This window comes from Amborella trichopoda, chromosome 7, assembly GCF_054954075.1.
Source record: "Amborella trichopoda isolate Santa Cruz 75 chromosome 7, AtrichopodaSantaCruz75HAP2 v2.0, whole genome shotgun sequence".
NCBI classification, from domain to species: domain Eukaryota; kingdom Viridiplantae; phylum Streptophyta; class Magnoliopsida; order Amborellales; family Amborellaceae; genus Amborella; species Amborella trichopoda.
In genome coordinates, this window is record NC_142342.1 from 41,513,132 (window position 1) to 41,536,790 (window position 23,659).

The following is a 23,659-nucleotide window of genomic DNA, read 5'->3' on the forward strand; positions in this document are numbered from 1 at the left end:
CTTTCAATAATGCATTTTGAAGTCGGTTATGCATTTTTTGAGTTGAGCGGTTTTGACCTCTCACTGGAACACAAAACTGAGATCCTTTTAAGGCTTTGGAGGCCCAAACTTCTAATGATTTAACAAATGTGGTGAAATATTTCACAATTTCCCATACAAACCGATAAAGCAGCCAATAGCCACCTAATAGTGCTCAAGTCATTGCATTTAAGTAGTTGAGTTCCATTCAAGTATGACATAGATGGTATGGTACCAGTAAAATATGGTAAAAAGTTAAAAATTGATATTTAATGGCTCGCATTACCTATGTGATGTGCGCTGCGCTAGCTTAAATTTTAATTTTTATTCTAATAATGTTTTTATTTCTTGATTTCTAAATTAAATCAATGGAAAAAACTAAACCTCTTAAATAATTAGTTTCTTTTGGGTAGTTTAGCAAAAAAAAGGTTATCTACATGCGGTAGAAATGAATTCAAGACATTAGGTTGCAGCTTGCTGCCGCCCTGATCACCTAGAGAAAAAAGAAAAGAAAAAGGTGGAGTACGCCAACTTATTGGTTTTTTTTTAGAAATAAAGTCTAAAGATTTGAATCCTTGATCTCTTACACCCAAACTGATATATGTTTTGGTACGCAAAAGTTCAAGAGTAAGTAGTCCTCTAACCATATTTTAATCTTTTTTTTTTTTTGTTTGGCTTAAACGAGATTTGGCCCTAGCCTATTATGTGCACCCAAACTAATATATCTTCCACTAAGGGAAAGTTTTGAGAGCTAATCAATCTTCAAATATTTTTTTAATTTTTTCTGGCTTAAACCGGATTTGGCCAAGCCTAGCGTCAATTGGTATTTGGCATTTTACAAGTTAAGGTCCAAGTCTAGATCTATCAAACTTTGGCCACATTTAGCTGCCTTCATAGAAAAGGATTATCATTTTTGGAAAAGGGTAGCATGCATCGTATAAATATATGCAACTGGATAACCAGCATTGTCAAGTTTCATGAAAATATTTTTCACATGAAAAAATTCGTTTAGGTGGTTAGGTGTGGGAAGATTTTCGTACCAATTAAGTATCAATTGGTGTGCTCCCTTAAACAGTTAGATACGAAAAGATTTTCACACCAATTGATGTGAAAAAAATACACTATAACTAATTGATATGAAAATATTCTCACATTTAAGCCACATGAAAAAAAATGGTTCGATCTGAAAATATTTCCACGAAAATAAAAGGACCTTCAAATTTTCCATACGATTAGGGGTATTTTGGACATCCGTAACGTAGAAAACAGAAAAAAGTCTAGATTTCGCAAATTATGTCAAACAAAGAGGGTACTTTCGTCCATTTTCATCTCTATAGAAAACCGACTCTAATAGATACTTTTTTCACAAGCAATTTTCTCTCTCTACGGCGAGATTTCTCTCTCTAGCCCCTCTCGAGAGTCCACTATTTTTTGAGTTCTCTTCCTCTTTCTCTCTCTAGTTTTTTTTGGCGGGGAAAGCATGGGGAAGAGGCGGTTGGCGCAGCTCTCAACGAGCAGCGATGAGGAAGAAGGAAGAGTGAGAGGGAAACATGGGGAAGAAGATAGAGAAGAAGAAGACGAGAAAGAAGAAGAGGAAGAAGAGGAGAGAGAGGAACGTGGAGCAGAAGAAGAAGAAGCAGAACGCCAACATTCAAAAACCCCAAAAAAGAAAATGAGAGAAGAGCAGGAATCGAGTGAAACTCATGAAGAAGAAGCGAAACCCCTTGGAGAAGTTATACGAAAATCGGGGAGGGGGAAAACAGAGAAGAAGCATTACAGTGCGTTTGAGCTTGATGGGAATCGCATTGAGCTGGTGAGAAAAACCAATGAGTTCCTTATTGGTTTTTTATTTGTTGTTTGGGGGTTTGTTTTAGTTTTCTCCATTGATTCTTAACAGAAATACCATTCCTTGATCCTTTTCTTTGTGGGTTAGTTTTCTTTTTTTCCATTTTATATTGCAGATTTGTTCTGATAAGAAATGCTATTCAATTTTTTATTTGCAATTTTTTATGTTAAATTGTGTTTTTTCCATTTTTGTATATGTGTGATAGCTTTTTCCCAGTTAATTGGGGTTGGCTACATGAGTCTTAGTTTGTTCTGCTGACCATACTATTAAGTCCCCGTATATTTTCTCACTACTTTCAACTATGTTCTTTTGGGCCTACTATCTCTGCTACACTCATTATATGGACATATTATTTGTTGATAGTCCAAATTTCCACCCCAAGAGCAAAGCTGATGTCATAGTTGTCAAACTTGCCCTTCAGCTTCGTATGCGGCGATCACAAAAAATTTCAGTTGCACACCTCTATTTCACCGACCCATCTCTAGTTCTATATCTCACATCTTCTTCAATCTCTCTATTTCCTGGATTATCGATCCAAGACATCGAAAGTGCGGTCTTTTTGGGATTTCATGATCGTATCAACTTCCTCGTCTCTACTCTTATTATTACTAAATTGGCATTCCTTATACACTGTCTTAGTCCGACTAATTTTAGTACCTTTAGATTTTAGAGCATCCCTCTAAGGTTTCAACTTTATGTTGATATCATTTTGAATCTCATTTATCAATACTATGTCATCTGTGAACAACATACACCGCGGTACCTTATCTTGTAGGTGTCTGGTTAAATCGTCTATAACTAAGACAAAGAGATATAGGCTTAATGTTGACCCTTGATGTAGACCTATTATCACTAAAAACTCATTCGTCTCTCCATTAGTTGTTCATATACTAGTTAGCACTCCATCGTACATATCTCTCTAAAAGTTGGACTTAAGTGATCTAACCGGTGTATATATTCTTTTGCTTTTCTTCTTTTTCTCCTCTTTTGTTTTTCTTTTCTGGCTCAGAACACTCACAAGTAGTCTATTACAATAAATTGACTTGAAAAGAAATAAAGATAAACAAATCTAGGATCTAAAAATTGATGCAACTAAAACCTCTCTTTTATCAACAAAAAAAACCACAATAATATGCTTGGGAATAAAAAAAAGGCACAATAAATAAATATGATAAGAAACACGAAAATGAATGCCGGAGATTACCTCAATCGGGTTTATTATACCCCACACCGAGTCATTACTTTCCAATAGCTCGAGATTAATGGTCAACCTTCAATCTCAAACATGGGAAAGCAAATAGGCTGAACCCTCCAATAGAATAAGAACTCATAACACAATGATCAAATCTCAAACTAAGGCTTACCCCGTGATAATCTAGTTGAGAGAGATAACATCTCATAACTAAACCATTAACCCTTTAGGCCATATGAGAGATAGGAGATGAGAGAGATTAATCCAAATAAGTGGGGCGTGCCCCTTTTCCAACACGAGAGAGAGAGAGAGAGAGAGAGAGAGAGAGAGAGAGAGAGAGCCTTCAACAAGTGGCTCGTGCCCCCCATATCATAAACTAGAGTGAAAGAGACCTTCTATGTGAGGCGTGCCCCTATGAGAGGAGAGAGAGAGACGCTATTGCTGGGGTGTGCCCCCTATATCTTTATGGGAGAGAAAGAGCAAAGATTTTGGTGTAGGAGATATTGGAGATGGCACCTTTTTATATAGTGCTTGAATATGTTTAGGGTTTCTTAGGGTTTTCTATGGTTTGCCTCTTTTAGTGAGATTGGATATGCACCATTGATCTTGGGTGACTTGTGAGGTGAGAAATATGAGCCATTCATTCCATGGATTAGCCAACAAGATTATATGAAATGTGCTAGAACCTTTATCCCCCATTTCTTAAACCATTTTCCCATCAATTTAATTTAAACATGAAAATATCAATAATAATATTACACTTGCCAATTTCATAGGCAAGCCTCCTTACACTTTCCATTGTTTTGATTTAAACCTCTTTAAATTCAAAACTTTCTTAAAACTCATTATCTTTTCCCTCAAGCCATAGGGCTTGAGCCAAGGAAATAGAAAGTGTATGGTGTGAGGCATGCTACCCTATGGTGGCTTCCATGGGCCCCACCAAATTTTCATGGTGGGCCCATATGTACTATTGGTCCTTCCATGCAATATTAATTTTTTTTAAAAATAAATTATGATTTTTTGAATTTCATAAAATCCCATTTGAATATTTAAATGAATATAAAATCAATATCTCTGTTTTTATAAATCCAAATTTCATAAATAAAATACTCAAATATTTAAAAAATTCAAATAACAATTCTATAAATCAAATATCATTAAAACAAATATAATTAAATACTTTTAATGGGAAATGGATCCATATGGTTTAGGAATGAATAAATAAACACTGGAGCACTACATCTTCTACTGTGGACTACGGTCTACACTTGCTTTCTCAAACTGACTCAGTGTTTCCCATGACCCACAGTCTCGCAAGGGTTCATTAGTGGGTCACCAAAGCCAGCCAATGGGCAAGGGATTGTAGTCCCAGTCTGTGGATTTCAGGTTCTCCGTCAGAGATATACCAAGGTCACCTAGACCTGATGCCACTACAATTCTATGGTGCATCGGGGTAATCTCTCGCACATGTACAAGCTTTACCCTAAAAGGTGATTCACTTTCCCGAAACGACTATCATATGTGCATGCGGTGTGATGGTTCACGGATGAGGCTTTGGCCCCCGTCTCTGAAGTCCTCCATCACACACAAGGGCCACACAGTCCCTCGGCTCACTGATCTGGGCATACTCCGACTTCATCAAGGGATGACCCACTATAACCCTTATCGGTTTAATCTCTATGCCCAGGTAACATGGGTTTTTTACCAACCGACTGACTTAGCTCGTCAAGCTCAGTCCGGTATCAGCAAACATCATTTGCTTAGTATGGTCCACACAAGACCATACTCCCACATGTTCCATAATATCAAAAGTTCAATTACAAGCACTCGTAAGGCCTTTAATGGCCACATATGCCCACCACTCTCACCATGTCGATGTAGTCTCCAGGCACTTCTTTCTTTTCCAACACCTACCAAATCAAATCTCGATGTACTCTATCATAAGCTTTCTCTAGATCGATAAAGACCATGTGGAGGTCTTTTCCCTTCGCCCTGAACTTCTCAATCAGTTGCCTCAGTAGGAAAATAGCCTTTGTTGTTGACTTCCATGGCATAAAACCAAATTGGTTTCCTTGGTTGGTTGATTTTGAGAAAAATCATCCCATTATTTTCTATTACATTTTACTTATAGCAAGTCCATCTTTTCAATAGTTGTTGATAACGGATTCAAGTGTTTAATAGTTAGTTGTATTCTATCCAGCTAGTATACGTGATGCATGTGCTCAATACATTATCATTTCAAATGCGTGAAGTCGCAAAATTGTAGTAATTTGAATGATATGTTTATGGAAAAACTTTATACAAGGTCAACCTTATACTGGAAAAGTAAGACGCACCTCAAAAACCCGTTGAGAAAGGTTGTCCCGATTCTGGAAAACCTTCAACTGATCATTTCGACCTCTAGATGTATGGATAGGAACACAAAGAGGATGTCAAGTCCTATTAATAGTGCATCTTGTAACACATTATTTGGGTTCTATTTTGAAGATTTTCAAGTGTTTATAGCAAGGTTTGAGAAAACGTTGATTTGGATCGGATTTGCTCAGTGCAGATCGGCTTTCACGCTACCCGTTCTGGATCTTCGTATATATTGAGATTCACCTTGATTCCTTGTTTCCTGCATGGCTGAATGTCTACTTTTAAAATTGTTAAAGGGAAAGGCGGCAGCCCAATGTTTCCCCATGAAAAGTGGGGACACACTGGCCACTCCCCATCTTTTATTGTCAGCACCCGTATTCCTCCTGTACTAGGAGGTACCACCATGACACGTCTCATTTATCTGCTAGCCCAATCTCACACCAACGAGTTACCGAGTAAGATTTATAACAATATTGCTTGCTTCAAATTTTTGATATGGGATAATCGTCCCTCCTCCTCTCTATAACTTATTTGTTTTGGGTTGTATTTTGGGGCTAATACACTTCGGTAAAGTCACAAGTTTATGGGATATTATTTGTTTTCGGTTTTATTTTGGGGCTAATAAGCTTCAGGTTAATAGCACAAGTTCATGGGATATTTGAAAGAATAAAATAACAATCGCTCATTGAGCACCTTTAGTTGATACGCCTACTTTAGAATCTGTTTTCAAGTTGGTCTTTCTCTTATTCTTCATTGCAAGCATAAGTTTATATATTTATTTTTTTAATTTCATTAAAACATGATTATAAATTCGTGCTTCTAAATTCTATATTTTTGTCAATACTGATTATTACACATTAGATCTATTTATAGCAACATACTCTTTTTGCTTGCGATATCTCATATAGTGGGCATTTTAAAGAGACATTTGAAGGAGAGAGCAAAGAAGGATGTGTTTGAAATGCCTGGTAATGACATGCTTCTTTCTCTTTTGCCCCTATCGATAACAAAGTATCTATAGGGGCAATGCCTTCTTCCTATGGTGTTAAGGTTAAAGACTCATGAGTAATTGGCAAAAACACGATTGAAATGTGAACAACATGCATTTAAACAAGAAACCGTTTTTTAATATTCACTTATTTTTGTAAGATAATAAAAATTCATAATGCATTCCCCTTTTTCTTTTGAAAACTTGAATAATATTATTTATAATGATTTTTTGAAATTTTTTAGGACCAAATCCTACTGATCCGGCTGATTCTTTGATCAGGATCGCTGATCCACCGATCTGACCAGGTTTTTCGGATAGACGATTCGAGACGCCAATCCGTTTTTTCAAACCTTGGTTTATAGATCTGCTTGATTTGTAAAAGATTTGGGGTTAAGTTTTCATAATTAGGGGTAGAAATAGGTTTTCAGGCCATCGTAGGGGTTCTTGGCACCGGAATTGCATCTTCTAGCAGGTTGGTGGTATGTGTTACTTCGATTGCTTGAGGTTGACCCCTTATATAAACCACACTGCTTTTGTGGTGGGAAGATGGTCACTCAAGGTTATTTTTTTGCCACTTTGTAATGTTTTATGCAGTTGTCAATGTTGAAGTGTCCACATTATGTTTCGAAGAGGAGCTGAACATTGGGGATTTTGATGTTTTGAAGTAATAATGCATTTCAGTTAGACTTAGTTTGAATAAATGTTTCGTTGTGATCAATGTAGTTCTTGTAAAGATTGTGGACATGTTAGTGGACTCATAGCAAATTGTAAAAGAGGAGCTTAAACATGTTTACCATTATACAACCAGACTATGCCCATTTAAATCTTGGAGAGGGGTTGTCTAGTAAGGTAGTTATTGAAGTTTGCTTTAATACTTTAAATCTTTAAAGGATACCAGGAATAGAAATTGAAACTCACGTTTTCATCCCTATTTATAACTAATCCCATTTAAATAAGAAAGCTACCTTTCTCCCCAAATCCCACAAACTAGTAAGTGACACTTGCAGCGAATTGTTTAATCTCCCTTTTGTTATTTTTAATATTAAAATGTAATGCAGTCTTTCAAAAAGCGCTAGGCGGGTCCTAGGCAGCCTGGGAGGGGGTCCAGGCCACCCAACGCCTTGGGAGATGCCCAGAACCTGGGCCGCTCGGTAGAGAGAAAGATGTCTCTATAGTTCTAAGGACTCAAAATCTTCTAAAAAACCCTCTAATAGATTTATAAAACATCCAAAATTAAATCTAATATTAATGGGTGATGGTTTGATCAATTTCTCGTAACTTTGAGAAACCCTTCGATCCTATGGAAATCACCAGATACTAGTTTTTTTGGGTTTTTCTCTCTCTAAAATAGGCTCTAATGAGTTTTAGGATTCGAATGAACCTAAAACCCACAATTTTACCCCTTTAATATTAAAAAAATGACAAAAAATGCCCTCAGCAAGTGGCTTTTTCACCTCTGGGTGGGGCGCAGGCCCTGGGCGTGCACCTAGGGCTGTGCGCCCGCTTAGGCGGGGGCCTAGGAATTTCTGCCTTTTTTTATCGCCTAGGCCTACACGATGCACCCAGGCCTTTTGGATTGCTTGGGCGGCTGCCCAGGCGTTGGGCGATCCGCTTTTTAAATCACTGATGTAATGTGAATCAAATTTACAGAATCCAGGCATATGCTTGCAATACCTTGTATCAAATTTTGCATTTTTTTATGCTTTTCAAATCTCAAGGATTAAGGGAGGCAACTTTTATGAAAATATGTTGTTTCTTATTCATTACTGTTCACTAATGTTTGTCCACAGGAGGATCCAGTACTCATTACACCTGAAGAGAAAAATCAGAAGCCTTACGTCGCGATAATTAAGGTGTGTGCACTTTATGCAATTTTGGATGCGCCAAGTTCTTGCCTTCTTTTTTTTTTTCTTAACTTTCCCTTTACTAAAGCTTGTCCAATGTGCTTAATTGAGATTTTCTAGATTTTGGAATATTGAAAACTAACTAGCAGGAATGCATTTGCGTGCAACTATTTAGGTAATTACAATATCACTTCTTTTCCGCTAGTAGTGCTGGTTTTGTTTACTTCTGCAATTACTTGGAATATGAAAATCTTGAAACATAAAACGAGAGTTTGAATCAACTAAGATGGCTGGAGGTTGCAACTATCAAGACATACGCATGTGCTAAATTTGGGTGTATAGCTAATGTAAATTAAGACTTGAATTGGCAATAAACTACGGGTTTGCATTTGGCTAGTTGCAAGAAAATGGTTTTAATGAAGGTGTTATTATTTAGGATAGTCCCAGTTACATGGTGATTCAATTTTTTCTATACTTAAATGCTTTGTTTCTTATGCCCCCATCATGTCATTGATATATGTTGTTTGAAGAATGCATCTTAATAGCTCCCACATATTCTCATTGTTAGACCTTTTCTCTGCTCTAATTTTCCATGTTCATACTGAATGTTTTTCTCTGCAATATGTTGGTTAATATTGTTTCCTTAACAGTGTTTATTTGTGGAATAATATGTTCACTTCATTCAAACAATTCTGGTTTACCTTGCCCCCTCAGTTCGATTCATATTTTGTTGAGGATGTAAATGAATTAGAATTTTTTGTTCGCTCTTTTCTTTTGTATATAAAAAAAAATTGGTGCAAATATGTGAACTTTTGCAGTCATTTTATTTCTCACCATTGTGCAAGAAGGAAAGAGATAGTGAGGATTATGGGGTTTCTAGATACAATGTATGGATTCTAGATATGTATGCCACTTAATAACAACTAATATTATGCTGTGCGTTGCACATGATATAACTGACTTAAAAAAAATTTATTTATTTTATTTACAGATATTATTAATCAGTAGAGAAATGTATAAAAATTTGTTTGCTATCAAATAGAACATGGAAAGCCAAACACAATAGTATAATAATACTCACTCTCTTATTTTTAGTTAGACAAAAAGAGTTAGAGAGAGAAAGATGAACATGACGATAAATAAATCACATATATGTAAAGAAAAAAATGCAAAACATAGAGAGAAAGATGAACGTGGTAGTGAAGAAAACACATATAAAAATAAAAAAGTAAAAAGGAGGATAAATATAAGAAAAGGAAAGAGAGAGAAAGCGAGATGAACATGACAAAAAACAAATCACATAGATGTTCATAATAAAAAGCAAATAAGAGAATTGATAAAAAAAAGGAATAAATTAGCTGGTTATATTATTGTTGTACTTTAACCCTTGAAAGACAGAGAAAGCACGTGGAGAGAAAGAGAGAGATGAATATGGTAGTTGAGAAAGAATATCTAATAAAAAGTAAAAAGGGGTATACATAAAGAAAAGAAAATAGATTTATGGTGCCTGGTACTTTGAACCCTTGAGAGGACTATTTAGAGAGATGTGCTATCTAGGAAATTGATGTAGAGTACCTATTTATAGCCCCATTTTCCCCCATTCCAAATTGGATCATGCTGGATAGGTGCTCCAAATAGGATGGGTAAAATTGTCGCATCCCTATCACTGTGAACAATTGGGATGAAAGTTGCAAATAGCATAGCATGCTTTGAAATGGGGAAGGAAAATTCTTCACATGCGTACACAATGGGAAAATATTTAAGAGATGAGTGAACCACATAGGATCACGTACCCTAACATCTTTAAAAATTGGGATGAGATCATTTATGAAATAAATACACGACTTTCCTAATAATAAGAGGTAAGATAAAGTTATATGAATTTATCTTATGGATATACTTCAATTGGATTTCAAAAGTTTAAATTTACATTTTTTTTTAGGAAAAAGATAACTAAACATGGTGGATCCTTTTGTGTGTGTGTGTGTGTGTGAGAGAGAGATTAATTAATTTGAGGAAGATGTGTGTTCCAAAATAAGAAAATAGTTTTTCTTCTAGGGAAATAATATAGGAATATCATTAAATAGAAAGAAAATGGATGAGAGAGACATAATCGTGGATCCTGATGAGAGAGATAATTGTGGATCCTAGAGAGAGCTTTTTTTTATTAAAAAAAGAATATGAGAAGACTATTAATTACCATCATTAATTAGATAAAGTAGAAAAATGGGAGAAACATAGAGCAATAGGTCAAAATTGGTTGAAAGTAAAATCAATAGGATAAAATTGGAACTAAGAGGGACACTTGTCCCGAAATGAAACATAGTGTCGTTCTTGCTTAGTGTATAATAAATATTCACTTTTACTGTGTTAGGTGGAAGTAGACTAATGTGGGCCGGCCATGTGCAACGTCGGCCTAGAACAACACTAGTTAGGAGGGGTGATATGGTTCAAGTTCTAAAAGGATAAGAGGAAAAAGGATATAGATGGATGGACGTAGTGAGAAGAGATATGTTGACTTGTTGTCTGATTGAGGGTATGACCTTTGATGGAATAGAATGGCGGAAAGGGATTCGTGTAGCCAACCCCTAATGGTTGGGATAAGGCTCAGATGATGATGATGACTATGTTAGGTGGAACTTGTTTTACCTTAGTCCTTAGAAGTAGGAATCCGCTGCATATGGTGATACTCCCTACTGTCAAAACACAGCCCATTCATCAAGTGCAAATTTACCAAGAGAATACATGCGATTGTTTGGGTTGAAGCTCTATAAAGTATTACCTTGCATCTTTACACTTCAATGCTCTCTTTATTATGAGAATTTATGTAGAATTTCAAATTGTTTTGAATCTCATTTTTCATGAAAAACAAAATATATAGATTAGTATTTTGTCATAAAAATGTTGTATGGGTCTTATTACACTTACACATGTTTTAACAAGCATGCAAACAATTGATTAGGGCTTGCATTTCTATTACTAGTTTCTATATCTTATATTTAATAAATGAACCTGTAGCTGTTTATTTTTGTAATTCTAGGAACCTATGACAAGGGGGGCCTGCCATCTCAATCCTTTTTTCCTTGCCATTTGTTGATGTCTCTTTTCCAGCTTATATAAATGACCACCGAAGTTGAAATATGTCTGAGGTTTTGTTACCAATATTCTTTAGAATAGGCAAGTTGACTTTGAACCCCTTGTTTTGATGGTGCTTTATGAGATCATTTATCTATTAATAGTTCCAAAGTGAAATACGATAAAATGCTTGATTGTTTTCTATCCCGTTGTATTGGATCGTGTAAGGCCAAGTGCTATCAAATGCGGGACGCAAACTCGATGTGACCAAACGCGATCATTGGTCGTCTAATGCGCTATGCAGTCCCGATGTGGGAACATCACGTCCTAAATTTTTAAAAGTTAAAAAATCCTAAAAAACATAAGAATGAATAGGTTGTAGTTGCCAAAAAAAGTAAAATATAAAAATGAATAGGAAAACATAAATGTTTGATTTATGTGGTAATAGGAATTTTAATTTAGTAAGTGTCTAATATATTAGCTATCTAAGTCGCTTGATAGCCTGATAAAAAGTAACAAAGTTTGTTATCTCTATTTTCTAATAATGTTATATAATCAACTTGCAAAATAAAGTAATCCATTCCATCCATACATTAAATTCTATGAATAAAACCCAAATGCCAAATAGTCATGACATGACATCCAAAGATCAAAAGTTCTTCACAATCACAAACACATATTACATGACATCCAAAGTCTAAACTCCTCAAAGAACAAAAGTTTATGACATACAAAGTAAAAAATTTAATCAATATCCTCTATGTCTTGACTCTCAATCAAATAAGTCATATGATGATCCATCACATACCCAACCTCAAATAGTTGGGATAATGCTCAGATGATAATGATGATGATGATGATCCATCACGTGGATCTCCTAGTCCCACGCCTGAAGCTGAGGCTTTAGAGCCTTCATCATTAGTCTCGTCACCCACATCACATATACTTAATATTCCTTAGTTTCCTTTGAGTCATCTTCCTCTCTAACTGAGGTGGACCCAACTCTCCTTTGTGATTTCGTACTAGGCCTTAGTTCTTCTCTAATCCTCATAGCTTACTTGACATCCAATGAAATGAGGTCCTCACCCTCGAACGTACTCTCTTATTGTAAATTTACTGCCAGCTCATGTGCCCTCGGGTTCATCCACAGTATAGGTACCTCCCATTAAAGCTCTCAGCCACGCATTTTATTCGATATAGACAAGGCCATTCAACTTTTTCTACTAGAACATGTTCCTATTTTTGCTATGGAGTTCGCTGAACTCCTATCCACAATCTCAAGTAGAGGCTTGTATTTGATTTCATCATTCTTCAAAACCATTTCGATCTCCTCTTTTGCCCTGATCATCTCCTCATATATGTAGCTTATGATGGGTTTTACATCATCATCAACCAATTGAAGCACTTTCACCAAAAGGCAAGAAACATCCAATGCATAGTAGACTTGGGCCAAAAATATGTATCAAGCACAATTTGCTTTGATTTTCTTCGATCTTAATGCCTTGACCACTTACTTCCTATCCACTTTTCTACGGTGAAATTGCTTCTTAGGGTGTACTTGCATTGGTTTTGATTGTTGAGAAATGTCGTTGCAAATCTAGTGGTCTGTACTCTCACTATCTCTCTCTTCTTTGTTAACTCCCTCATCATGCTTGGACTAGAGTAAGACTATCGATTAAACCGATGGCAAACTTAGCTTTTATAATTGTGCCTTTAGCTATGGGTGTCTTCTTAACGTGTCCTCAACCATGGGATCAAGGCAATGAGAAGTCAATAGATATCTTGCTGCAGAATAAGTGGCACCATTGTCAGTAACAATTTGTACCACATGCTCTTCCCTAACAAACTCTAACAATCTCGTCCATCAACCCACACATGTTAGTTGTATCATGTCACTAATTTGATGCATCACTGGATTAAAAATAAATAAAAGAATGCCTCTAAGGGAAAATTTACCATAAAATTAATATGCATGACTATCAGACCATCCATCACACATGATGGCCACCCCATTCTTCTCCCACCCTTCTCTTTGAGAACTCGATTTTTTTTTTTGAAGAAATTGAGGACTCAGAATTTTGTCACGCCTTTCACTACATCCTTCAAACTCATGAAATGAAGGGGGTTTGAGCTCAGGGTTAAACTGCCTCATTGCCTCCTATAACATTGAAGCTATTGAGACGCAATATTTAAAGGAATATAGTTGCAAACCTTATGTCTGTCTCATTTATGGTATCTATTTTCAAGTATGGTTTGTTTTGTTTTTCTCCTCCTCCTATCCTCTACCCCAACCTCGGGTTAGGGGGTGCAAAATGTATCCATTGGCTCCTTGGGAAGAGGTTTTTCCCCAACATACTAGCTATATTTATAACCCTTTCCCTTAGGACCGTATGTGCACTACAAATTCATATACACCTTCATTTTCTTCATCATCAAATGTTTGAATTTCATCCAACTATTTTCTTTGTTTCATTGCTTTCTTTTCTTTTCTTTTTGTTTTTCCTTTTAATCTATCCAGGTATGCCCCGACCTCTCTTCAAATCTCATTGGTTGCTTGAGGGCATAGGCTCTAACATTGCCTGTAATGCCGACACGATGTTCCTTTTGTGATGCAAGACAAGATGCCTCTTATTTTTGAATTTTTTTATTAGATTTTAAGGATGTTTTTTTGGAATTTTATAAAGTTATTTTTTAGGGTTTTTAAGTTTTTTTTAGGGATTCTAGGATTTTTTATATTTTTTAGGATTTTAAGAGATGTTTTAGAGTACTTGTGGAATTACTTGTTTTATTAGGGGTAAATTTGTCATTATAAATTTTGTGTTTAAGTTAGAACTTTTTGGGTCATTTTAATTATTGTATGGACATTTTGGGTCATTCCATGTGACTTTGTTTTTTAGAAAAGAAAGAATGAAAGCTCCAGGATTTTGAACCCTAGCTTGTGTGGTGAGGAAACCTTGGGGTTTCTCCAAATTTTGCATGTGTTTGGCTGAGAAATCATGTTCTTTTGCTGTTCTCCAAATTTCTCTTGCATCATTTTGTCAGTAAATACCCCCTCTACAAGTTTTCTAACCTAGAGTATAAAAACCAGTATTTTCAAATATTTCAATGTTGGAGCTATGTTACTTGAAGAAGACAAAGACATTGTTCAGAAATAAACTATTAGAAATGGAAAGTACCAACAAAAAAGTTGATCCCAACTCCCAATTTCCGAAATTTCGATACCAAATGCATAGTTGAAAGGAATTTATCTTTCTAGATTTCCCTTGAAGTCCCCAATTACTTGGTGAATCGCCCAAAAACCTTAAAGACAATCTCAAATCGCCCAAAGATCCCCAAACTTTTCCAAGAACTTTGCTCTCATGGAAAATATTTTTACTTCAATTTGGTTTTAATCCTTTAGACGTGTAAAAATTGTTTCTCCCTTTTATGGGCATAAAATTACAAAAAAGGCCCCCTCTCGTGGGTATTTTCCTCCCATGAGCAATGGGCCACATATATGGGTACATTGCACCCTATGCGATGTGCTTGCATATGTGGTTGATGCACTTCATGTGGGGCACATCACCAAATCCCACATATGCGGGCTGATGAGATGCATCTCAAGGCGTATAACACATGATGTGGCTCTATATTGTGTTATGCAACTGCTAGTTTTATTTCCATCTTAATCTTTTGGGCTGGTTGCAGGAATGCGTGGATGATTTCTTGCAGGAGATTACTACCATTTGTCTTTTGGTTGTGAAATTATGCTCTAGCTTGACCAAAGTTAAAATTTTACGTCATGATAGAATTATGACTACTTTCTCTCTCTCAGTTGCTCAGGCCCAGCTGTAGACATGGAAACATCTTTCCTAGAAGTTCCTTCTTGAATCATGTATAGTAGGCCCTTCTAACTATTTTAATACTATAGGGTGTGGTCATACCAGCACTTATGCACCGGATGCCATCTGAACTTTGAAGTTAAGCATGCTTGGGCAAGAGTAGTATTAGGATGGGTGACCTCCTGGGAAGTCCTTTGTCGCAACCCTTTTTATTCTTAAAAAAAAAAAAACAATTTTAATACTATATATATATATATATTTTTTCATTACTATCAAAAACACCTTTTTGTATGAGAGGAACATCTTGATCTACATTTAGCTCAGATGACTTTAAGGATCTGTTCTTAAATTTACCATTTTAAATTTGCTTTTCCAATGTTATTCACTTATTAAGACTCGTTGCAAGTTATGACAGGCAAAGTATACTGTAATTAGATGGACTAGGAAACCATGTCCCATTGTCCAATGAAATGATGTTTGGTGCTGAAAAGAGTGTCCCACCACCAGTCATCATTTCATTAGATGGTGATGATCCCAACTGGCTATGGTTCTCTTCAGTTCATTGGACTGTAATGTACTTCCCTTTTCTTCTCCTCACCATGCTTTCTAGTTACAATTTCCTTGTATTTACAGGATATAACCCAATCTAGAGATGGTTCCATGGCTATAAGTGGGCAATGGTTTTATCGACCTGAGGAAGCAGAAAAGAAAGGTGGAGGGAGCTGGCAAGCACGAGACACGAGGGAACTGTTTTATAGTTTTCATCAAGATGAGGTGCCTGCTGAATCTGTGATGCACAAATGTGTGGTCCATTTTGTTCCTCTGAACAAAAAACTTCCACTTCGTTCAGAGCATCCTGGTTTTATAGTCCAAAAAGTTTATGACACCGTCGAAAGGAAACTCTGGAAATTAACAGATAAGGATTATGAGGATGACAAGCAACACCAAATTGATCTTCTGGTTCAGAAAACTCGAGAGGCTTTAGGTGAACTTCCAGATTTGGAGATTGAGGAGGCTCCGGTCGAACAAGAAGAACAGCAGAAAAAGAGGCAACTGAGGAAGAGACACTTGACTTCTATCAATACAACGAGGGAAGATGGGTCTGAACCATTCAACAAAGCAGAGACACCAGGGACTGCACATGGGATCTCTGAGTTTTACTCAATCTTGATGGATTTTACAGCTTTAACAGGAGATACTCACAGGGATAAGGCGCTTGAAAAGCTACTTCAAGGAATTCAGTATGTCTTTGATTCAAATGGTGTCGCTCCTTCTCAAGAAGCTGTGCAGGAGGATAGTGCAGGGAAGAAAGAGCCGGTTGAGGCCATGGATATTGATAACCAGGAAAAGGGCAGAGAAGCATTGGATGAATCACAAAAGAAGAATCAGAAAGTATGGTTGTTATCTTCTTTTTTATCCCTTCTGTCCTCCAGTTATTCAACTCTCTTGGAACTTGGGTTGTTGGTTTGGAGTTCAATAATAGAAAGGGAAGGTTGTCATAATCCACTGGACTGCTGTTTGCAATATTCAAAGGACTGTTAATGGGCTTGCTCAGGCCCGAGCCCAGTCCGAAAACCATGTAGGTTAGGCTAGTGTGCAGCTGGGATGCAACCGTAAATTAAGTTTCCAGCCCGGCTTGAGCCCTGGCGTATCATCATAACGAGGTCCAAACCTGAAAAATCGGGCCTGTCCCGGCTGTGTGGGGCCTTACATAAATATAGGAAATTTTTTGTGAAAAAGATGCACCAAAAATTTCTGGCCCTGCCCAAAAATGCTTTGGGCCCTCCAAGCCCAACCCTTGACAAGCCCATGAGCCTTAACAAGTGGCCCAAACTGGACCGAACCTGGGCCCAGCCCTCTTAACAGCCCTAAGTCAAAGGCAACGTCCTCTGTTTGTTCCCACTAACCAATGATAAAGGTTCACGTGAGTAGAATCAATCTCCTACCATCTATCAGTGGGAATGGCTGGTGGATGAACCCTAGGAATATCTCAGCACCATAACTAATGGTCTGTTGGTTTTTGGGACATACTTAAACCATTTTTCTTCTGCATAGAACACTGTGGGCCTCTTTTTTGTTTTCTTTTTGTGCTTTGTTTATTCATGCGTATTGTTCATGGTTAGTCATATTCTTGAAACATGATATTGAAGTTTGAATCAATATGCTGGTTCTTTTAAATTCTTTGCATTTTTCATATTTTTTTCTTTTCGTTGTTATCTATAACTGTGTCGTATGAAAAAAGGAGAAATAGAAAGTGGGTCTGCTATGTTTGTATTTCCAATGTTGCTAACAGACATATTATTCCAGGGAGATGCAAGCATGCGTTGGCCAGACACTGCTGTTAATGCTGTAACTGCTCTTGAGAAGGCTTCATATGAGGCTCTTGGCATGGACCCTATGAAGTATAACCAAAAAGTGCGGCAACTGAGTTTCAATCTCAAGGTAAAAGAATATTGTTTTGAGTTCAAAGGCTTCCTATCATATATTAAGTTGCATGTGTTAATATAACAGGTAATCTATTCATTCTGTTGTGGACATTTGTGGACCATATGAAAAGATTGTTGCATTGATAAGATTATCTTTCTTTGTTGCATTGATAAGATTATCTTTCAGATTGTATTACAACTCTGTCCTCTTGTCCAAAAATATCAATGATATCTCGATGTGAACATCCTTTGGCACACCCGTTGTGATCATTGATAAATATTATATTTGTTATTATCTGCTGATGGCATCTAGCTTCGCCAACTTGTGGAGAACAATCGAAAATACTCTGCATCCTGGTGTGAGGGCTTTTCAACCGACAGTAGCAATTAACCACATTTTAGGTTATTTAATGTTTTTATTGTCATGGTAACTTGTTTGAATGTTGTTGTATTTAGATATTGGTGTATCCTTTACTTAAAGATGATTACATTTACCTCCAAACTTCTATGGTATCAGAGCATGATGGGATCCTTTCTAAAAGATCGGCCAAAAATCAAGTTTTTCCAGAATAAACCCTTAGGGTCCCTCTCTCCCTCCCTCGTCCGTCCGTGCACACATATGCATATTCTCATTCACACTAATGAAAAGTCTTAAAGAGATGTTATCAGTCATTGTGACACATAGAGTTTAGAGTTCAGATTGCTGCTTGTCCAAGTGTCTAATATTAGACCTGAATGGAATTGATTGCCTCATGCTGAAGGTGTACTAGTTTCCTGCATTGGCAAGCGAGACCAGTTGATTTTAACTTTCCTTTCCAGAGCTAGATCATTTACAGAAATGTCTCTTATGGACATTCATTAAACAAAATTTGATATTAGCTTGATCGTTTACGAAATTTGATCATTTACAGAAATGTCTCTTATGTCTCTTTGGCGGACCAGCTAGCTAAGGAAGGAGCCATTGCACAAGTCACGGTGACCTAGTAGTTCTCAGGACTCAAGCTTGCAAGAACGGGACTCTCTTTTTTTACATTAGGGTTCTTTGAATGTTCACCATCTTTAAGAGTCACATCTTTCTAGAACCCCTGTTTTTGCTTTTTCGTACATCGTTGTGTAGGGCATTGTTATAAGACACAATTTTTGTATAGGACCTCTTGTTTGAGGATACCACATTTTTTGCCGAGAGGCCCAGTCTGTGGGCACTCTCCCTGGAACACTGTATTTCGTTTCTTTAATACAAAGTTAACATTATCAAAAAAAAAAAAAACTTTTGGTTGACCATATTTCTTCTAAATGATGAATTAATATGTTGTAATGATTGTGCTCCAAAGTATCGACTTCCTGCTTTCTGATAGCTTGTCTGGTTTTGGTTATTGTCTGGTATATTCCTGCAGAATAATCCTATATTGGCAAAACGGTTGTTAAATAAGGACTTGGAGGCATCAGTTATTTTGAATATGACACCTGTTGAATTGAAGGTGAGGAAATCTACTTCTCCCATCTCCTTCAAATGTCATCACTTTTCAATACATGTTCTCTCATAACTTGTCATGTGAATCCATGGATGCCCAAATTAGATGGAAAACTGTGGTGGATATGAACTAGGATTTTTTAGCTCCTTGGCTCACCTTGCGAAAAAGGAATGAAGTGTCCTTCTAACTAGAAAGAAATAATCTCAATATAACCACCTAAAAACCAAAGAAAAAGAAGTAATCCAGTCATTTCTGTGTCCCTGTATCTGTAAGGTGCCATCTTGACAGCTCTTGTTGCAGTTGTCTAATCTGATTTTTGTTTGATGAAACTACCATCTTTCTAAGACAAAAAAAAGGAAATGAGCACAATATTCATTTTATTACATTTTCTGAGCATTTCAGGATGGACTAACTGCAGAGGAGAAAAACCCCCAAGAGCCTCAGGATGTAAAGCACATGCAGGTTAAATTTATGATTTTACGCTTTTCTATATTTAAAAGGGAAAATACAACATTCTGATGGACTATGAAAGCTGTAGATCATTGGAGCCTTCCTGATCATGTGAAATGGACAATGGAATCAGGGTAGGATCCAAAATTGAGGCCATGCCCTATTCTAGTGGGTCTCCGTTACCATTCATCCCTTCTCACCGGATGATTATGAGCCCAATGGAGTATGACTTTCTATAACATATAATCCCTTAGACCTATATACTTATAATTTTACCTTCTAGAATATCTGCTATAGCATATAGTCCATTAGACCTTTATACTTCCAATTTTACCTTCTAGAATATCTGCAATTGCTGCCTAGTATCCATGGTGAAAAATGTTACGATGCAGATGACTGATGCTCGCTGTTCAAGATGCACAGAGAAGAGAGTGGGCTTGTTAGAAATCATCCATGGAGGATATGGAGACCGCTACCAGGTCTGTCTCTGCCTTGTTTTCATGAATTGTACTTCAATGCTCACAAAAGTAAATAAATTGGAGTTCAATTCCTGTTATTATTTCATCCTTAACTCTCTTTGGGGAAGTATACCATGCACTTAGTACATGGTGTGGGGTACATCAAAGGGGAATCCACCATTTATAATATGTCATGTTTGGGTTGCTTCCTACTTCTCTTGCGATCCTCGTGTCATTGGATGGTGATGGCCCCAAGCAGACCATGTGCGTTTGGATCATGGTATGCATTTTTATCTTTGGTAGAGCAATCATAGTACACTTTCCCTTTCAGTATTTTTCTCTCTTTTTTGACTCCTTCGAGGTTTAAGGTTTTCTTTTCTTTTACTACCTTTCTTTTTGGAATCCTCTACAGTTTAGGGCAAGGTTCAATTACTTGGCTCGGACTCGAGACTCATTTACTGCTCAAGCTGAGTAACTTGAGCGAGTTCAAGTGAATTCACTGGAGTACTGTATCAACCCAAAAAATGGCTCAAAAAAGAAGAAGTAATTATTAATTTTTCTTAAAAAATTAAAAATCAATAAAACAATAAACGATATTAAAAGTCTGAAAAAGATGAAAATATATATAAAATATGGAATTTGGAAAAAACTGATTTATAGATGGTAACAATTCAAAAAACTCCAGAAAGAGGAAAATAGAAAAATATAGCATATGATAAGAACAACTCAAATCATCATAAAAAACATCAAAAGTGTATATGATATATTAATACTTTGATTTAGTAAAATAGTATAGTTTTTATTTTATTTTTATATTATCGATTTTTGCTCCTAAGAACTCTTGCTTGGCAAGATGTGGAGTCCAAGCACCTCAGCCAAGTTCCATGCAACTCAGCCAAATTTTAAAACCTTGGTTTAGGGCCATGTTCATAGACTTGTCACCTTTGTGTAAAAATTTTAGATAATAATTAAATGTTTAAAAATAGTTATATAATAACAATATGCTGGCTGCTATTTCAAACATGCTGGCCATTATTATTTTCATCACGTATATCTCAGGAGCATACTGTGCACTTACTTCGTCCAGCAAAAGAGATAATTTGATGATTTTTTTAAGGGAAAAGTTTATGTAGAACTGAGGCTCTAAACAATCAAATTTGAGCCTACCCCAAAAATTTCACTAGAAGAGGTTGTTTTGATGCCCAAATATCTTCAAATCGACCATCTCGACATCAAGATGCATGGACATGAGAAAAAAATGGATTTCAAGTTTTGGAAATAATTTTTTGACCGTCAAATTTTAAGATTTTTGAGTTTTCATAGATCTGTCAATCTACACTATTTTTGAAGCTTTAAACTTTATAAATAAATATAAAAATATATTTTAAGGCTCTCACAAAGATTTCCAATATTAAAACCACATTTCTCGACACAATTTGAAGGTAGGCTTTAATTTGATTGTTTATAGCCTAGGCTCTATATAAACCTCACCCTTTTTTTAATCTGAAACTTTGAGATACACCTTAAAATCACAAGATGAACATTTTTAAAAATGAAAACCTTTATATAAGGTTGCAACCTTATAATGTAGAATTGAGGTGCACCCATAGATCCATCAGAGTAGGCTGTTTTGTTGTTGAAAAACCCTCTGATTGATCTTCTCAACATTGAGAAGTATGAATATGAAAAGAAAAAAAATTGAGTCCCAAAAATTGTGCATTTTTCAATACATTATCTGGACCGTCCATTTTTAAGATTTTAATGTGTTTATAAATCCTCCACTTGAGTTGAACTATTTTTTTAGTTTAAAATTTTATAATTAGAATATTAAACCAAGTGAATTAGAATATTATTTATAATTGGACGATCTCTGTTTAATTTTAGGAAGTTGTTTTTCCAGGCAAATACCAAGCAAATTTGATTTTTTTATTAATACCTTTTTTGAGTTTAGATGTTAGGTTGAAGTGGTTGTGCCTTAAATTGCTTCTAGCTCATAGGAAATACTGTAGCAAGAGTATAGAATTTTTACACTTTTTTTTTTTTGAGTAAAGTTAACTTTTGTATTGTTTTAGAGTGTTAGAGTACAGAAGACGGATCCGAGAGTACCCACAAGTCGGGTCTTTCAGTCAAAAATAGGCCAAGAGACCCTATATTTTGTTATTAGTAAATTATTCAATGACTTAAAACAAATCACGCCATGGGCATTTTTTTGTGATAACAGACGTACCGGCCTCTAATGGATGTGACCCAATTTCATGAACTTTTTTTATTATTTGTTGTGGCAGTCTCACACGTACATGATGACCATTAGATTTAAACACTCCATTAAATACTATCGTGGGTTTTTTCGGGCATCTGCTCGTTACCATCATTTAACATTACTGGGCTGTGGAGCAGCTGATGTAACAGTTATGATCAGTGTGTTTTGGTCCTTGGTTTAGGGTTTAAGATTACACATGATCAAAAACCTTTCTTCTACTGTTGCAGTTGGAGTGCCAAGGATGTGGACACTCATGGTATTCGTCTCGAGACTCTATCTCTGCGTTGACGATAGAGCAGCCGAACCAGCCCGCCTCAGTGGGCACTGCCCCTTTGGCCACGACCAAGTTTGAAGATGTCGAGAGGAAGCTGATGAGCCCTCGTGGTGGGTCCGAAAAATAAACTGGAGCTTTGAAGCAGGCCATGGAACCAAACCCTTCTTCTAGGCCTGAAGCTTCTCAATTTCCACAATCTAACCCAATGTAGCTTGAAGATATATGTAAATATGGTTGTCTTATATTTTTTCTTTGGTTTTGCAGTAGCTTATTTTTTGTTTTAGCTGGGTGGTTGTAGCTTGCTTTCTACTTTGGCTGGACTAGTAAGTTGCTTTCAGTTAGATATGAGCTTCTTGATGATTTGAATCACAGATGCTATTGTACTTACTGGACATTCTCCATAACTCTCTCTCTCTCTTGAATCCCTAAAAACATAGATAAATATTCCATTTTTAGAATGAATTTTAAAGGGGGGACGCATGTATACATATAAGGCGGCTGACTTATAGAAACCCCATCTATACTTACTGGGGTGCGGTTTGTATAGAGCTGAGGCTCTAAACGATCAAATTGGAGCCCACTTTCAAATAGTAATTAGGAATGTGTTTTCAATATTAGAAATATTTGAGATAGCTTTAAAATATATATATTATTTTAATTATAAAATTTAAAGTTTAAAAAATAGTGTAGATTGAGCAATATGTGAGAACTTGAAAATCTTAAAAATTGATGATCCAAAAATGCACTACAAGATGCACATTTCCAAAACTTGAAATCCATTTTTTTTTTCACATCTATGCATCTTGATGTAGAGGTAATCGATTTGAGGATATTTAGGCATCAAAATAACCTCTACGAGTGAAATTTTGTAGGCTCTAATTTGATTGTTTAGAGCTTAGGTTTTATATAAACTTTTTCCATACATAAAAGGAATTACTTTATATGGAGTCGAGGCTCTAACACTCAAATTAGAGCCCACCTAAAAAAATTTACTAGAAAAGGTTGTTCTGATGCTCAAATTGATAATCAAGATAGACATGAGAAGAAAAAAAATGGATATCAAGTTTTGGAAATAGTGTATCTTTCCAAGTTTTCAACTTTTTCTTGTAACGTATTTTTGGCCAGTCAATTTTGAAGTTTTCATAGATATGTTTGATCTGTACTATTTTTTAAG

At 36.1% G+C, this 23,659-nt stretch overlaps 2 protein-coding genes and 1 pseudogene across 4 annotated transcripts in view; all 3 read left to right on the plus strand.

The window, feature by feature from the left end:
- The window catches only part of LOC18422889 (UvrABC system protein A), a 28,305-nt gene extending 5,433 nt beyond the window's left edge, over nt 1–22,872 (plus strand). The window contains exons 4-10 of one of the 2 annotated variants that reach the window (XM_088871414.1): nt 1,479–1,831; nt 8,196–8,258; nt 17,453–17,587; nt 18,966–19,049; nt 19,446–19,505; nt 19,886–19,972; nt 22,439–22,872. The gene's annotated coding sequence lies outside the window, so the exon portion shown is untranslated. The remainder of the gene's footprint in view (nt 1–1,478; nt 1,832–8,195; nt 8,259–17,452; nt 17,588–18,965; nt 19,050–19,445; nt 19,506–19,885; nt 19,973–22,438) is intronic. The other variant, XM_020670744.2, reaches the window with a different exon arrangement.
- LOC18422890 (bromo-adjacent homology (BAH) domain-containing protein) lies at nt 1,384–22,872 on the plus strand. 2 transcript variants are annotated; one of them, XM_020670737.2, is made up of 8 exons: nt 1,384–1,831; nt 8,196–8,258; nt 15,779–16,537; nt 17,453–17,587; nt 18,966–19,049; nt 19,446–19,505; nt 19,886–19,972; nt 22,439–22,872. In XM_020670737.2, the coding sequence occupies exons 1-8, from the start codon at nt 1,499–1,501 to the stop codon at nt 22,610–22,612; spliced, it is 1,695 nt and encodes a 564-aa protein (XP_020526396.1). In that variant the 5' UTR covers nt 1,384–1,498; the 3' UTR covers nt 22,613–22,872. The 2 variants fall into 2 exon arrangements, with proteins under 2 accessions (XP_020526396.1, XP_088727539.1); XM_088871413.1 differs by lacking the exon at nt 19,446–19,505.
- LOC148781431 (5S ribosomal RNA) lies at nt 15,234–15,351 on the plus strand (annotated as a pseudogene).
- Nucleotides 22,873–23,659: the final 787 nt, after the last annotated feature.